The 17,264-nt window shown below is 40.1% G+C and overlaps 1 protein-coding gene across 2 annotated transcripts in view; it reads left to right on the top strand.

Annotated features, from left to right (window-relative positions):
* Positions 1-16,093, top strand: part of YTHDC2 (YTH N6-methyladenosine RNA binding protein C2) — a 43,701-nt gene extending 27,608 nt beyond the window's left edge. Inside the window, exons 22-31 of one of the 2 annotated variants that reach the window (XM_063129517.1) lie at positions 1,024-1,229; positions 2,879-3,074; positions 4,380-4,489; positions 7,457-7,749; positions 8,583-8,645; positions 9,334-9,511; positions 10,501-10,704; positions 11,955-12,137; positions 12,488-12,610; positions 13,058-16,093. In XM_063129517.1, the coding sequence (XP_062985587.1) occupies positions 1,024-1,229; positions 2,879-3,074; positions 4,380-4,489; positions 7,457-7,749; positions 8,583-8,645; positions 9,334-9,511; positions 10,501-10,704; positions 11,955-12,137; positions 12,488-12,568 (1,514 nt within the window). In that variant the 3' untranslated portion in view covers positions 12,569-12,610; positions 13,058-16,093. The remainder of the gene's footprint in view (positions 1-1,023; positions 1,230-2,878; positions 3,075-4,379; positions 4,490-7,456; positions 7,750-8,582; positions 8,646-9,333; positions 9,512-10,500; positions 10,705-11,954; positions 12,138-12,487; positions 12,611-13,057) is intronic. The other variant, XM_063129518.1, reaches the window with a different exon arrangement.
* Positions 16,094-17,264: the final 1,171 nt, after the last annotated feature.

Genomic DNA, 17,264 nt, shown 5'->3' with positions numbered 1-17,264 from the left:
TTGGTTCACAATGAATTCTGGGTAATTGGCATAAAAAATAATGGTCAAGTTGACTTGTATGGTATCCAAAGAGAATATGCTGCTCTATGACTTGGGCCAAAGAGTTATTTGAGTAATGAACAGGTGTGAGACTGTATTATTTCAGGTCAAAAGTGTACTTAAAGTTGTGTAAGGTATATACATCAGAAAGCTTGATATACAGATGTCTAGAAAAATGTATAGACTTAATTGGCAGACTTTGAGTAAGGAGTTAACTTTTCAAAGGTATAATTCAAACTTTATCATAGGTATAATTCAAACTTTTTCATAGGTATAATTCAAACTTTATCATATCTAACCTGAAAGGTGTACGTGTAAACCTTTTTTGTATATTCTGTGTTTTTTTAGGAATCTTTAATAACAATGAGATAATTAGGACTGTGAGGCCTAATTTAAGGGACAGTAGATAGTATTAGTTGTGAGGTAATTTCTATACCAAAAAAGTATAAATGTGTTCTGTGTACTTGCAAGCTGAATAGCCTATTCAGTATTGAATAGGGAACTTGGTACTTAGAACAAAAGCTTGCCTTTTTAAGCTATTAGGACTAGAAGTCTTAAGAACAAGAAATGTTTCACAAATTCTGTTTCCTGTTAATCAGTTAAGATCTAAGAATGTTTAACACAGCTGTGTTTAACATCAGAAATGTTCTACACCATTTTATGTACGTTACATGTTGATGTGATGTTACAAGTATACTTCTAATAAAAATAAAAAATGGATCAAAACATTTTCTTTTACTAATTCTTGCTAGTACAAGATCAAATTGAATTCATTTTTAAAAAATTGTTTAAGGTGTATTGATCAGCTATAGGTAGTTAACTGGTAGCCAAAGGCTTCCTAAATACTGGAACTATAGACTTGAATGCACTTAGCAAAGGACAAATTCATAACACTAAGACGCTAATGCTTGCCAGGCAGGTGTGCCTGAAAATGAGAATTGTTTCGTAAATAATTAACAGAATATAAATGTCTTGCTTTTTTAGGTTTTGTTAGAGCCAGAGGTGGTGGTGATATAAGAGACGTTAATACAAACTCTGAAAACTGGGCTGTGGTTAAAGGTGCCTTAGTAGCTGGAATGTATCCAAATATAGTTCACGTTGATAGAGAGAACATTGTCTTAACTGGGCCAAAAGAAAAAAAAGTCAGATTTCATCCTACCTCAGTTCTTAGCCAGCCCCAATATAAAAAGGTAAGATAATATAAAATTTAGTATTAGGATGGCAGACTTGTGCAGTGGAAAGGAAGGACAGCTCATTTGTTCTGTGAGCAGTCTTAGGGTGCAATGCTGGGAGTTGTAGGGCTTATTTTCTGTTTAAACATGCATAGGATTGCACCCTTAATGGCTTTGAATGCTTTGCTTATTCTTGCCTTTATGGAAAGCAAGGAGCTGGTTGAATGATGTGACAGATGCCTTTGCTAAATAATTTTGCTTATCTTGTTTTAGCACCCAACAGTATTTCCAGGTTTTAACTCAGAACATCTGTGTTGTGTAGGGCTTACACAATATTCCTGCATGTGGGCTATGTGTTCCTCCATGTCTGTTGTGTGTACTGGAAACCAGTTCCTGTACTGATTTCTGCTGTGGCTTGTTGCCACTGGATGTGCCAAATCAACTTTATGTAGACACATCCATGTATATAAAAATAGACTCATTTTATATAAGTGTTGTGCATACTTATTTTGCACTTGGATATAGGCTGAGCCCGTTTAGTTTGGGGGTGGGCGGGAGGAATCAGTGATGTGAGTAGTTCACTTCACAAAGTGTTTGGAATATTTACCTTGGTCATGATCTTTCTTTCCATGTTTTGTCATGCTTTATTCTGTTAAATTATGAAAGTGCGAACCAATTTGTCACTTGAAGAGCTTAAAACTGAGGGACATATTTGCTCCAGGCCTGGGATATTTTGGGCTGCATGCCAGAAGCAGGCAGGGCAATGAACGAAGTGAGCAGAGCCACCACTGGCATATGCCCCCTCCACTGTTCACACACATATCCCATTCACATAGAAAGACATACACACACACATGCTCACCTCATTCATACAAAGACCCTCTTCTTTCTCAAACACCCATCCTCAACTAATCCTTGCAGATCTGCTGAAGAGGGGAAGGATTTTCATTTTCATAGCAGCACTATTACAGCTCAGACAGGAGTTCCTCTCCAACCCCTGTTCTGACTGAGGGGGAGGGCCCTCGCTGGATGTCTTTGCGTGCCAGATGGGGAGGCCTGGTATACCAGATTTGGCCAATGAGCTGGAAGGTCCCTATCCATGGTTTAGAGGGTAATTTTGTTCTGTAAGTTCAGTTTTTGGTTGGATCTGCCTTTTGAAACAAAAATGGAACTTTAACAGAACACTTGAGGCATTAGCTTATGAAATACTGAAGTAATACCCTCCCCATGTTTCCCCCCAATACCACAGTTGGGAAGTGTATGCATATGTGTACATACATAAACTCATACCTATAGTTTTATATGAACAGGAATATATTAATTAAATGATTCTTAATTATTAAACATTTAAACTTCCTTTAGGATGTCTGCTTACGAATTTTTGTTCTAAGATACTATATTTTCATCCACAGTTCGTTATCCTGCTTTTCTATTAGAATATTCAGAGTATGGAGCTCCAGTAATCTCCCATCCAGACAATGATGAGCTCCTCAGCTGCTTTCATTCAAAACTGCTACAGCTTTGGGTGCTCCTAACCATTTTTTTTATTTTTGTTTTTTGCAAAGAACTAGGAATGTTGACTTGCAAACTGATGTTTTAGCTTGCCCCTTTTATTGCACTGAAAGAAGAAAATCTTTTAAAATGTCCTCCTGTGTTAATGCTAACAGATTCCTCCAGCAAATGGTCAAGTGGCAGCTATTCAGGCACTCCCCACAGATTGGCTGATATATGATGAAATGACAAGAGCCCACCGAATAGCCAATATCAGGTGCTGCTCAGTTGTGACACCAGTCACTGTGGCTCTCTTCTGTGGATCAGCTAGGTTGCCAAGTAATGCTTTACAGGAGCCTTCATCCTTCAGAGGTATGTTCTGTTTTTAATATATGAGAGTGATTTATATGATGAATCCTTACAGGTAAATGTGTAAACTATTGTTCCAAAGTGGATTGGATAATGTCAGCAGATGTTAGAGGGTGGGGTTTTTTCAGAGTTCTTCTGACAGCATCCCCCTCTCTCTGCCCCCATCCACAAATGGCAAACAGGGCAGGACACAGGAGGATGCACTCCTCCGGCGCCCCACTCTTCGTTTGCCATTTGTGCATCTTGGGATGGTATGAAAGAGAGAGTCTTTCTCTCCTTTGTGCTGTCTTGAGATGCACAAATGGCAAGCAGAGAGTGGGACGCAGGCAGACACTCTCCTCCTGTGCCCCGTCCTCTGTTCACCGCAAAGTGCTTGGTGACGGGGGACACTAGGAACTCCTGCTGCTGCTTGAGAGCTGCAGGAGTTCCTAGCATCCCGCATCGCCAGCACTTTGCGGCGGATGGAGGGCAGGAGTAGAGTGGGGAGGACTCTCTTGGCGGAAGGATATCTCCCGCAGGAGACGTCCTTTGACACCCCCCACCACCACCACATGAGCCATTTGGATATTGGCTCGAGAGGATGGAAGGAGCTCCTTCGATCCCCTTGAACCAATATCCAGATGTGTCACGGGGCAGCAAGGGACGTGCGTTTTCCTGGGAACACATGGGGTGCTGCAATTGGTGGCGCTCCACCCAGGGCCGGCATGTGCCTGTCCCAGGAAGTATGTGGGGAGCCGCCAATCACAGTGCCCCATCAAGGGATGGCACAATTGGCAACTTGCCACACGCTTCCCAGGACGATTGACATATGCCAGTAGAGCCCCGCTGGGCAAGAGCGGCAGGGGTTTCTGTAGCTCTTGCCTCACAACTCTGTAGGCATGTGAAGTAGTCAGTGGAGCCCTATAGATTATGTGATAATCAACTCTGCACACCATTGATTATTTGTGTTGGTTATCATGGAAATAACCAACTGTGGTGTGGTGTTTCCCCAGCAGACGACACAATAGTCAGTGGTTGACTATTTAGGCAACTGTTGGCTATTGTGTCGTCCGAACCCAGTCACAATGTGGTTACTCCCATATAAGCTAACTCATTAAGTAAATAACATGGATCTACAAGGTTGCAATGATTCTCGAAGAACACATTCTAGAAAAAAACCCAGCGTGTTTCTGGCTTAGAACCAGGAATTACTTTAGAGAATTGTTTTAGTATGGATTAAAAATGCAAATCTCACATTGTTCAAGTACTCTAAATAGGGTGCATTGTTTATGAAATGTTAATATATAGGATCTGTATTTTCTTATGCAGTGGATGGTGCTCCCAATGACAGCAGTGATAGTGAGATGGAAGATAGAACAACTGCTAACTTAGCTGCACTGAAACTGGATGAATGGCTCAATTTTAAACTAGATCCAGAGGTGGGTACTTTGTTGTTAAAACATGTTTGTACCAGAAAATGTATGGTCTCAAAGATAGCTTTAATATTTTATCTTGAAACAATTTTAAAAATTAGGATTCTAAACTTCACATTTGACTGCCAAGTGAAATAGGTAATTCTGTTTCCCTGCTCTCTCAGTATTTACTGACAGAACCAAGATTGGCAATGGCTTTTATATAAATATATATTGTGGTCCTCTTGGAATACTTTATACAGTTCCAGTTGAACATGAAAAAAAAAGCTCTTGTAAAGTTGGAAATGGTGCAGAAAAGAGTAGCCAAAATAATTAATGAAGGTATTAGAGCAAATTCATTATGTGGAATGGCTTCTAGATTTACACTGGATCAACTGCACTGGTGGATGTGGATTTCCTCTCCCCCCTCCTTCCCGTGGCAGCCCCTCCAGCCCCTGAAAATGCTACATGATCAGGAGACCCTTCTGAATGGGGTTAGCTGTGGTGGGGTGGAGTGGGTATGTTATGAGACTTGGAGCGGGGCATGGCTTAACAAGGGTCTCTAGGAAAAAAGATTCTGGATAGGCTGCCACTGGTCAGGATAAACCTCCTGATACAACCTAGTCCAGGGGTCCGTAACCATTTTGGACTTGTGGGCACATTGGGAAATTTCTCCTGCAGGGCACAGGAGAATCAACGGGGATATTAGAAGCTGCCCACAGTTTATTTTAAAAAATGACTTATAAGCAGACATCAGATGTTTACAAAATCAAGCATGAAAGTAGTTAAAGGTTTCCCTCCCTTGCTTTCAAAATGAACATGAGGTCACCTGATGAAACTGATTGGCAGTAGGTTCATAATCTAGGGATTTCTGAATGAATTGTATTGTCTAGATCCTTATCAACCTGGCTTCAGGCCTAGTTATGGGACAAGATTGCTTTGTTCGCCTTAGTGGACGATCTGTGCTGGGAGCTGGACAGAGTGAGTGTGTCACTGTCGGTTCTGCCGGACCTCTCAGTCGCTTTCAATACCATCAACCATAATATCCTTCTGAGGCATCTGTCTGAGATAGGACTGGGAGGCACTTTTACATGGTGGCTCCAGTCCTTCTTGGCGGTGTGATCTCAGAAGTAAGTGCTGGGGGATTCCTTGTTTGACACCATGCCATTGTCCTGTGTTGACAACAACAACAACAACAACAATAATACGTTTATTACCCACATCTCCCTCTGGATTGAGGCAACACTAAATACAATATAATACATAAAATTTGTTAAAAGAGCATATAAAACCAATACAATATTAAAATATCAATCACAGCATTTCAAAATTCTTAGGTTTAAAATTCATCTGGGTAGGCCTGCCAGAAGAGACTAGTTTTTACAGCTGTCTTAGAGAGAGCATTAGGCTGACGAATCTCTTCCGGCAGGCCATTCCTCAGTCTGGGGGTGGCAGAAGAAAAGGTCCTCTAGGTAACAGTTGCCAGCCTAGTTGTGGCTGACTAGAATGGACATGGTTCCATCCTATCCCCCATGCTATTTCACGTATATGCTAAACTCCTGGGTGAGATTATCTGGAGTTTTGGGATTCAGTGACACCAGTATAGTGATGACACCCAGCTCTATATCTCCTTTCCATCCAAATCCAAGCTGTTCGCGTTCTAAATCGGTGTTAATCCAGACCGTGGTGCTTCTGGCTAGTCAAAAGGCAAATGAAGAAATAGGGATTCAACCTGTGCTTGATGGGGTTACACTCCTCCTGAAGACTCAGGCTTGCAGACTTTGAATACTTCTGCATTTTGCCTTGAACCTGGTTGCCCAGGCTTCGGTGGTGCCCAGGAGTGTGTTTGCACAGCTAAGGCTAGTGCGGCAATGGCACCCATTCCTAGATGTCTGATCTGGCCACAGTCACACGTTTGAACTATTGTAATGTGCTCTATGTGAGGATGCCTTCGAAAATTGTTCGGAAACTTCAGTCAACAGTGTTGAGTGGGGCTGGTTACAGGGAGCATGTGACTCCCTTGTTACAGCTTCACTGGCTACTGATCTGTTTCCAGGCAGAATTCAGAGTGCTGGTTACGACTTACAAAGCCCTATACAGCTTAGGACCAAGCTACTTGAAAGATCGCCTTCTTCCATATGAGCCTGCCCAGTTCTTAAGATCTTTCGGAGAGGTCCTTCTTCCAAGGCCACCACCTTCAGAGTCACATTTGGTGGCAATGCAAAAGAGGGCCTTCTCAATGGCCACTCTCTGCCTGTGTAACTCCCTGCCGAGGGAGGCTAGTTTTGCTCCCTTTCGGCTGTCCTTATGCCAGTAGGCAGAGACCACTTCATTCAAGCAGACCTTTGATGTATAAGTAAGTCTATTGAGCTAGATGCTGTTTTTTCTCCATTGTTATGTTTTTAATTGTTTTAATGTTTTTGCTTATTCTTGTTTTTATCAGCGATTGTAAGCCATGTGGAGTGCCAATTTAGATAGAAAGGTGGGATAGAAAGCTGGGGTACAAATGAGATCAATAATAAATAATATGGCATTTTCTGTCAGATGATGTGACAATTGGTGGGGCCAGTAAGTATAATCTAAAAAAAACTTTGAAGGGCTAATGATTCAGATTACCTCTTGATTTTCATGTACTTTCATCCAAAGGCATGGTAATTCAAGAAGCCATGCCAGTGAAGTTTGCTTCAAGCTCTTCATGATTCTTTCTATACTCCTGTGGGAACAGGTATCTCAACTTGGGGAAATCCTATATTTGAAGTACCTTGCATGTTCACATGTATATAAGACGAATTATTAATTTAAATGCAGAAAAATATATTCGGGGAAAAACTTCAAAAGATAATGTTTTCAAGATACATGTCACTGATCATATAATTCCTTATGCAGTCCAGATAATAAAGTGCTGGAGCCATAGAAACCCTTGTTTATACAATGATTTGTACTTTCAACCTTCAAAGCGAATGTGTATTAGAATAAAAACTTTCTTTATTACAGGCTGCCAGCCTCCTCCTGCAACTGAGACAGAAATGGCACAGTTTATTTTTGCGGCGCATGAGAGCTCCTTCAAAGCCCTGGTCTCAAGTTGATGAGGCAACTATACGAGCAATCATTGCAGTGTTGAGCACTGAAGAACAATCTGCAGGTCTCCAGCAGCCTTCAGGGATTGGACAGAGACCAAGGCCCATGTCATCCGAGGAACTTCCTTTGGCATCTTCATGGAGAACAAACACCAGCCGAAAAAGCTCAGCAGAAGCAGAATTTGTGGATGACACTTTTAATGCTGAAAGGTCAGTATCTGGAATAGTAGTGACCAAACACTATTATTATTATTATTATTATTTATTTATATAGCACCATCAATGTACATGGTGCTGTACAGAGTAAAACAGTTATTCTGCCCTCTGCGCTCAGAGGCTCTGTATGGATCTTAATCTAGTGAGGCCTCTGTTCTTAAAAAGGGTTACAGTAGGAAAAAGGATGCAGCTCACTGTGGCTGTCTTTTCACAAGGGAAAGGGCTATAGAAGCAGCAGGTGTGGCCTAAGCTCTCCTTCCCCGCTTTTCACTTGCTACTCAGTGAATTGGGTCATTTCAGACCAAGGCCTTATGTTTCATGCATTAAGAGTTTACTCCTGTTTCTGAGTGGTGTGTATTCTGTACACAACAGAAAGAATAAAGGGCCTCAGCTTGCCAGTCAGTGGTCTGGCACGTTGCTGTGCTTCTGGCATGACCGCAGCATGTGCGTCTGGGGTGTTGGGTTGTGGTCATGATTTCTTTACAACAAAAGGTAGACCTGAGGTTCTGCTGCTACCTAAATCTTTTGCTTTTCAGCCAGAATTTTTGCTTTCGTTGAATGGAATGCTGAAATCGCACTGAATGGTTTTAGCAGAGCCGTTTCTTCCTCTAACATTGGATTTAGATCAGTGCTAGCAGAATAATTCACAACATAAACACCATTAACAAAAAAGAGCTTTAACATTCAAATCTCTTAATCAGTTTGTCTGCGCAGTTTTTAAAGAAATAGCAATTCATGACATGAGCATAGTATGAGCTTAGTCTTAACATGTTTGTAAAACATCTTCCCAGACATCTTGACATTATTTAGCCATTTTTCTCTTTCAGAAATCCCCCCAAATCAACTTTAAGCTATGATATAAACAAAGAACAGAACAATACAATATTAAGGTAATGTTAACAGTTCTAAAGCATTTTAAAAGCAGTTTTCAAAGAGTACAATACAATTTGAAAAAGGAAAAAGAAATAAAATACTTTATTTTTATGTTTTCGAAATAAGCAAAGTGAATTGCAGTACTGATGATTGGTCACAAATGTCACTTCTTTTACAAAGTTAGAATTGCTTCATTATATAAACTACAGGGGAGGGAAATTGCAAGTCTGACTCAGAATAGACTTTGAGTTTGTTGGAGACTAGCAGCCATTACACCAGATCTGGGCAACTTGTGGCCCTCCAGATGTTTTGGTCTACAACTCCCACCAGCCCTAGACAGCACATCCTATAGTGAGGAATGATGAGAGGTCGCCCACCCGTACATTATATTAATCCCTGCTTTTCATATCTTCTTTCATGATAAATCTTGGCACTAACTTGCAAACAGCTGTTGTGCCCTCCTTGCTTTTGAATAACTTACCTAGCCACCAGCTAGTCTTGCTTATTTTATTGCAGGTTAGCACTAAGCAAGTGCATTTTGTTCCTAGGCTATATTTCAGAGCACATTGGCTTACTGTTTATATAAAATGTAGTTAAACCTGTGGACCTGAAAGACCAGATTTTTAACCCCGTAAGTGACAGTACATGACATCTTCAGGAATACTCCTAGAATATTAAACAGTGTGTTTTGTTTTCAACTTTCAGAGTCCTAATGAAGTCTGCCTCTCCAGCGTTTCACCAACCACTGAAATACAAAGAAAGAAGCCTTCTGCATTCCAAACGAAGCACAGATGACAGGTCAGACCAGTCGTCTGTTAAATCTACAGACAGTAGCAGTTATCCCAGCCCCTGTGCCAGTCCTTCTCCTCCATCATCTGCGAAGGTATGGTCCTTGTTGCTTATCCTCTTATAAATCATTAAAAAATGAATGGTTGCTGAAATAATAATGTTGTAAAATATTTGTATTGTGTCAGGACACAATCATGCATAGCACTAAAACTCAGGAACTGACAACATTTTGTACGATCTATTTGGTCTAACGTTTTCTTGTGGAGTACATATTTTAAGCTCTTTCACATACGTGTTGCCTTTTCCTTGTTATCACCTTGAAATAGGACCATATTCTCTTGCTTCTGTAGAACAGAAACTCCAAGACATGGAGAATTATTGAAGAAAATAATTGGACTAGGAGATCTTAGGCTAAAACAAGATCTGTGGATCTGTGTTTCTCAAAGAAGAGGTCATGGCTGACTACTAACCCTTGTATAATCTTATGCTCACCCCATTCCAGTTTTTGCTGGCTACAATGACTTCTGCATTTTGCAACGAGCCAAAATACTAAGTACCCTATTTCTTAGATTCTAAGACGCACTTTTCCCCCCATATAAACATCTTTAAAAATGGGGTGCGTCTTAGAATCGCAGGTGTGTCTTAGGGTTTTTTTTTCTGTTGGTGGTACTGAAATTAGTGTGCGTCTTACAATCAATGGCGTCTTACAATCAAAGAAATACGGTACTTAGGTGGCCGCTTCATCATTTTTAGCTGACTAGAGCTCCCAAAACTGTATGCTACTTCTAGAGACCTATTGACAGGAGAGGGCAGAGGGGACAGGCTGGCCCTATGCTGCACTTGTTCTGGGGTTCACAAGCCGGTAGTTAAAATGCAGTGTGAATGATTGATTGCAATATCTGCTTCTTTCCTTAATTTGTAACATACAGATCCAAATTTTGCATTTGCTTTGTACCAAAGGTAACAGTTATTGAACTGTTTTCTGCAAGAATGTAATAGTCTTGTTTGAAAGGTCTTTTTTTAAAAAAATAAGTGGCTAATCATGGTGCGTTCCATTGGCCCAAACAATACCTCTTTTTGCAGGGCTCCAAGTCTCCTTCTCCGAGACCAAATATGCCAGTTCGGTACTTTATTATGAAAAGCAGCAACTTGAGGAACCTTGAGATTTCACAGCAAAAGGGGATTTGGTCTACCACCCCAAGTAACGAGCGGAAACTGAATCGAGCCTTTTGGGAGAGCAGTGTTGTTTACTTGGTATTTTCTGTTCAGGGATCAGGACATTTTCAGGTGAGAGTTTGTTAGTCAGATTTGCTACAGAAAATTCACCAATATTATTATTATTATTATTATTTGCATTTCTATGCCACCCAATAGCCGAAGTGCTCTCTTTTTGTAATTACAAAAAATATGTCATTAAATTTGAAACATTTAAGAAAAAAAATCATCTCTGTAGCATAAACGGGTGAGAAGTTGTGCATATTTAAATATGGCAACTACATAATAGCGCGGCAGCCATATTGATGATGTCATCACGCAGCTTCCCACCACTGGATTTTTGTAAGACTCACTTTTCTGATACACTTATGTCATATATAAGCAAAAAATATTCACTAAGCTTTTGCACTCCCTGTACAAGGTGTTGTACTTCCAATTAAGCAGCACATAAAGGGTGTGAATCAGCACAGGGTTTGATTGAACCAGGACACAAAATGCCCAAAACAGGACACAAAGGGTGCTTTCGGACAACACAGTAGTCAATGGTGGAGTAATAAGCAACTCAACTGTTGCTTATCTAGGGGGTACACTCTCGCGAGATGGTAATAATCAACCGTGATGTGGATTAGGATCAGCATCGAGTTGAATATTAGTCAATGCTATGTTGATTCATGCATCCCGACCCTCTCTCCCTGTCTCAGTCTAGTATCCCATCAGTCATTGCTGCTGAAAATCAGTTCCTCTGATCATCGCGCTGCCGAAATGTCACTACCCTTCCACAATTGGTCTGTTTTCGGCTGTGGGCATTCCCTTTTTCCTCTCGCCTGGATGAGCTGTTTGGAATGGGAGTGGGGGGTTCCATTCCATTTTGGGGGCAGCTGTGATCTCTCCCTCCCCGCCTCTTAAGGCGTGGGGCTTTCGGCTGCTGCCGCTTTCATCTACCTGGACAGCCTGCCTGGCAAGTTTGAATGGTTTAAATTTTTGTGAACCGCCCAGAGAGCTCCAGCTATTGGGCGGTATAGAAATGTAATAAATAAAAAAATAAAGTTTGGGCACAGTCCGCCAATTTAAATGGAGATCTAAACCTCACACCCTTTTTCGGGGTAGCCGCGATCTCCCCATCCCTGCCTGTTGGGGCATGGGGATTTTGTGCTGCCGCCACCTCCTCCTCACTTTTGTAGGCTGCCTGCCAAGTTTAGGCACGGTCCCACCAATTTAAACGGAGTTACAAGCAACTTAAAAGTGATGGTTGATAACTTTGAAAAGTGATATTGATAACTTGAACTTATTTAGATGTTCAATTTTGTTAACATTTGTCACAGGGTTTTGCTCGAATGTCTTCAGAGATAGGACGTGAGAAAAGTCAAGACTGGGGTTCTACTGGTTTAGGGGGAGTGTTCAAGGTGGAATGGATCCGGAAAGAAAGTCTTCCCTTTCAATTTGCTCATCACTTGCTCAACCCTTGGAATGATAACAAGAAAGTACAAATAAGCCGAGATGGCCAGGTATGCTGGTTTTTACAGACTGAGTACAAGGATATGATCAAGGTCAGATTTCTTGGTTGCTTTAGTCTTCAGTGTCAAGGATGTCTTGATATAGTCAATTTTAAAACTTTTATTGGGCAGTGTTTTCTCATTACTGAAAATATTATCAAGAGGGAAAAAGCTTCCTTTTAGAGTGAAGGAGGACAAGTCTCCTGCTCTGTAATGAAGATAATCGCTGCTGAGGCTGATTGCCTCAAAACTGTTAATGCCATTTCATATAGTGGTCTCCTTTTTATAAACCTGTATTGTAACTTTAGCAGCTCCAGCAGCCTTTATTATTGTTTCTGTCTTTCCCCCTCTCTCTGGTATAGGAACTGGAACCTCAGGTTGGTGAACAATTGCTACAGCTATGGGACCGTATTCCTTTAGGAGAGAGAAACATAGCTGATTGAAAATACAATGGCAGATTTTGAAATATGTATTCTTTCCTGATGGTATGTAAACAAACTTGTTTTAAGAGTTCTATTCCTATTAATCTTTTTCTTTTTCTATGCAAGTCTTTTGGCTGAAGTAGTGCAATAGTTGGGGAAAGTAGGAGCTGCTTTCAGACGGCAATGTAATGTTGTCTGGCTCCACATATAGCACTAATTTTTAAGACTAAAGGGAGAAGTAGAGCTTCACATACAGCAGGACTGGGCAACCTGTGGCCCTCCAAATGTTTTGGCCTACAACTCCCATCATCCCTAACCAGCATTGCCAAGTGTGAGGAACAATGGGAGTTGTAGGCCAAAATAACTAGAAGGCCGTAAGTTAATCACCCCTAATATACAGCTTCGTGGCAGCAGATGTGGAGGGAAGATGAGGAATGGAGGGAGGAGGAACAGAGCTGGCAACTGAAGCAGGAGGCGCTTGCGAAATAACCCTGTCATTCTCTTTCACAGTTGCAGCGCATGTGAAATCGATAAATTTGCTAAAATCACCAATGCACCTACAATAAAGAAATATCATAATGAAACAGGCTGAAGGAATGCAATGGTACCTGCTCTAGTACAGAGTGGATTTGAAGGAAACAATGCAGTCTGCTCTCATTTTCACTGAAAAGTTTGTTCTGAATGATTCCCTTTGAAGTTTCAAATCTTAGGACACCAAAGCAGATTGAAACCTCTGGTTAACTTTAACTAGTGCTGTAATTATATTTCATATGTTTTACAGAAGAAGAAACGGGTCTAGGAACAATGAATCCTGTTCAGACAATGCTCAGGGGTTCAGGTGCAGCTTAGTTAAAAGTCTGTGAACAACATCTGCTATTGGCATAAAGACTAAGTAGATACATTAGTGACGAGATCTTCCTCCCCTCAGATTAAATTTATTTAAAACTGTAACATGATGGACACTTTTTGTTAATAAACCGGCTTTACGGTCTTTAAGTTTTTACTATGTTCTAGTATGCACTTGATGAAATGGGCATGGATTTTTAAATTCTCTTCTAGTAGCTAATGGCCAGGGACAGGAAAGGACACTTCAAGGAACCATTTGATATTGGCCACACCATAATCTTCTCAAAACAATCACTAGCCGCTTTTATTCCTCCTTCCCAATATAACCTATAAAACTTTTTGTGTGTGCCCCTTGTTCTTTTTCACTCCCCTTTTACAACTTGATCTTTCTAAATAGATCCCTCATGCTTTATGCAAACATCTGACTGTTATACTTTATACGACACTACTGTCTCTGTTATCTGTATCTTTAGAGAAGTAAGGGCCAAATCAGAAATTTGCCAAGAGGAAAGAAGAAATATCAGGAAGGACACGCGACACTGTGTTTTTCCACACAACGTTTGAATAGGGTTGGTTTAAGAGGTGGCCATTTAATTCTTGGGCAGTCTTTTAAGCTAATAATGTAAAAGGAATGCTGGTTCTTTCCCTCAAACTAAGTGAAAGTAGATGTGGGGGGAAAGTGAAAGCTTTGATTCTCAGTGGAACACTATTAACATATTCACGAAGATTCTGAAATGGAATTTGTTGGCGTTTGCATTTCAATGTTATGTATATATGTATAGGTGGACTTATTTGTAGTTTCTGACCACATGTAATTGAGTTCCTCTGTACATTCGTGTAGCATTCTATTGTTAAATATTACTAATTCTAATCTATGTCACCAAAATTGTTTAGAGTTGGAAATAAGATGATTTAGAATAAAAATGTTTTGTTTTAGCTTTGTGGTGTGTGGAAGTAATTTGTAATTCTATAGCAGAGAAAATCAAGAGTGCTAGATCTACCTGGGGCTGTAGCTTCACCTTTTGATTCTTAAATTGCATTCATTGCCAGTAGTTTGTATATATCTATAGTAATTATTCTGTTATAGTTCTGCAGTCATGGACAAACAGACTGCAGTATATTGTAGCTTGTAACTTGCCATGGGTAGAAGTCAGCAAGAATGTTGTCTTGTATGTTTCCTCTAAATGTCTTCAAGTTCAGGATTCAGGCACAGCCGTTCTGGGGTATGAAGAATGCAGTTCATGCCTTGTCTTTTGCTACTGATTGGTAGTTTATAAAGCATAAAGTAATAGAAAACTGTTTGAAACTGTAATGTCAACATGATTGGGTGTATATAAAGCTACATGTACACAGGCTTATTAATCCTGCTTAGTGAACTTCATATAACTTTTGAAATTGAAAATCCTTTCCAGTGGGTGTGTTGCATGTATAAAAGGCAGAGGTGTGTGTGTATGTATGTATGAAACAGGATTGTAGTTATGAACTTCGAATAGGTATTGTGTATCAGTGGGGAGGAAAAGCCTGTAAGGAAGAGATAAAGATAAGGGGGGAAAACCCAAATGCTCAGAACTTGGATGAGCATTATACATACAAATAAAATATATACATTGAAGAGGGAAAGTGGAAGGACCTAGAAACTTGGCTGAGTTGCTAGATACAGACCACCTGGCTACACAGTTGTTTCATGCCTTTGAAGATGACAACCCAAGACTTTTATTGAGAGTACTTATTGGTATGAGGTTACAATTTCTATTTGACTGGGTCGTTAATTCTTTTCACATTAAGGGAAACAACTTCATTCTAACAATTTGTCTGTGAACATCACCCTTAGAGTAGAGGTGGGCAACTCATGCCCCTCCAGATCCTTTGGCTTGCAACTCCTATCACCCTCACCATTAACTATGCTGGCTAGGGCTGATAGAAGTTGTAAACCAAAACAATCTGGAGGACCATACTAAGTATGCAACATATTCCTGTAGAGTACACAAACATGCTGAAGCTATGGTATTAATGAAAATGAATTCTGAAATAAAAAAGACAAAAGTGGGGCTTCAGTGGACAAGATACAACCAGTATCTAACAGATTCTGACATACTTTGGTCATTAAGAGTAGAAGTTGTATACATCTTGGAATGCAAATACTCTCTTGGGGAGAGAAATAAAAGAAAAAAATTCAATAAATGCTCCTAGTAGAGTATGGGAATATGGAGACAGCCATATAATTAAGTTATAGTATTGAACTTGGATTGTACATGGTATTGTAGATGCATTGTTCTGGGCTTTATGACTTCTATGGAGCTCCTAAGGCGGCAGGGGTTGGCAACTTGTGGCTCTCCGGATGATTTGGCCTATAATATTCATCATCATTCACCATTAGCTATGTTGACAAGGGATGATAGGAGTTGTAGGCCAAAATATCTGGAAGGCTACAAGTTGCCCACCCCTGTCTTAAAACTAAGAAGAGCAACTCAGAATCACAGGAGTCATTCAAGAACTACTTACATTGGATTCCTGTCTAGCATATGCCACAATGACTGCCTTTTACCTCAGAGATAACGAATTACAAAACATCTATGATGTTTCCCTGTACAATCCCAGATCTGGTGGGTTCCTGTATTATTTTTATTTCATTTTATTATATTTATGAATTCCATGTGTCAGTGCAAAGTTTCCAAAATCCAATAAAGCTTTGGAATTGAAGTGCTTGAAAGTTGAGCCCCAGTCATTCTTGCTTTGTGGAGAAGGAGATGTTTCCTTTCATAGTTGGCCACTTAATTTTTATAATGCTTTTTTTTGTATCATTATTATTATTATTATTATTTATTTATATAGCACCATTACACTCAAAGCGCTTTAGAACAATGCATGACAAAAATAATATAAATATATCAATCCCTATCCATTATAGGTCCACATAAAGGGTAATAAACAGTTTAATAATAATACTTAATGAATTGCTCTCAAGCCTAGGCAGTAAGTGGCAGCTAGCAGAGATCTCTACTGAAAACAGCAGCAGTTTGATTCCTTTTGAAGAACTGCAGAAAGAGGAGAGGCCAGTCCTTAATTGCAGGTATTAGTTGGAACTTAGTGGAGCATCTGCAGATCTAAATTGGAGGTGGCAGCTAGAAGAATGCTCTCTCCTCTGTTAATCTGGTTGCGTTTATTATTTATTTATTTATTTATTTATTTATTACATTTCTATACCGCCCAATAGCCGAAGCTCTCTGGGCAGTTCACAAAAACTGGCCGTTTGTTTCATAGTGTATCTGATTTTTGAGATTTGTCAGAGAGGGGACTGACTTCTTGGACAAATCCCTCAGGTAGCCGCCTTCCCATGCATTGAACACTTTCAGAAAGCAGTTCTTGTTCTTTCTAATCTGAAAATTGAAACGTCGTACTCAAAAGCAGTTTGTAAGCTGTCCTTTCATGGCCAAACTGCCAGGAAGACATTCTGGAATGGCTCCTATACCAAGTGGCAACTCCTCTTGGAAGTAATTCACCACTTTTTTGTTCCTATTACAAGAAGAACACTTTTCTAAAAAATAAATTAATTGGAAAGTCAAATTATATGTTCTGTAATGTGTAACAAAATTTCCCCTTGTTACAGCAATATTAGACATTTGGGGAATCCAATTTGTCTTCAATTAATATCCATTAACTGCCATTCATCTCCACAATAGCATCTGGTGCCATTCTTGGAATCCATTTTGCTTTTTGAGAGATTTTATCAACACTTTCCTGGCCTTCTCTAATTTTCCATTCAAATAGAGAATTTCTGAAAGGTTCTCTAATGTGATAAGATTGATTCAACAGTTTCCAGGTCTTGGGATGACATATTTGGAAATATTTACTTCAGACCATTGGTCTGAAT

Source organism: Elgaria multicarinata, chromosome 6, assembly GCF_023053635.1.
Source record: "Elgaria multicarinata webbii isolate HBS135686 ecotype San Diego chromosome 6, rElgMul1.1.pri, whole genome shotgun sequence".
NCBI classification, from domain to species: Eukaryota; Metazoa; Chordata; class Lepidosauria; order Squamata; family Anguidae; genus Elgaria; species Elgaria multicarinata.
This window is presented reverse-complemented; position numbering and strand designations above follow the sequence as displayed.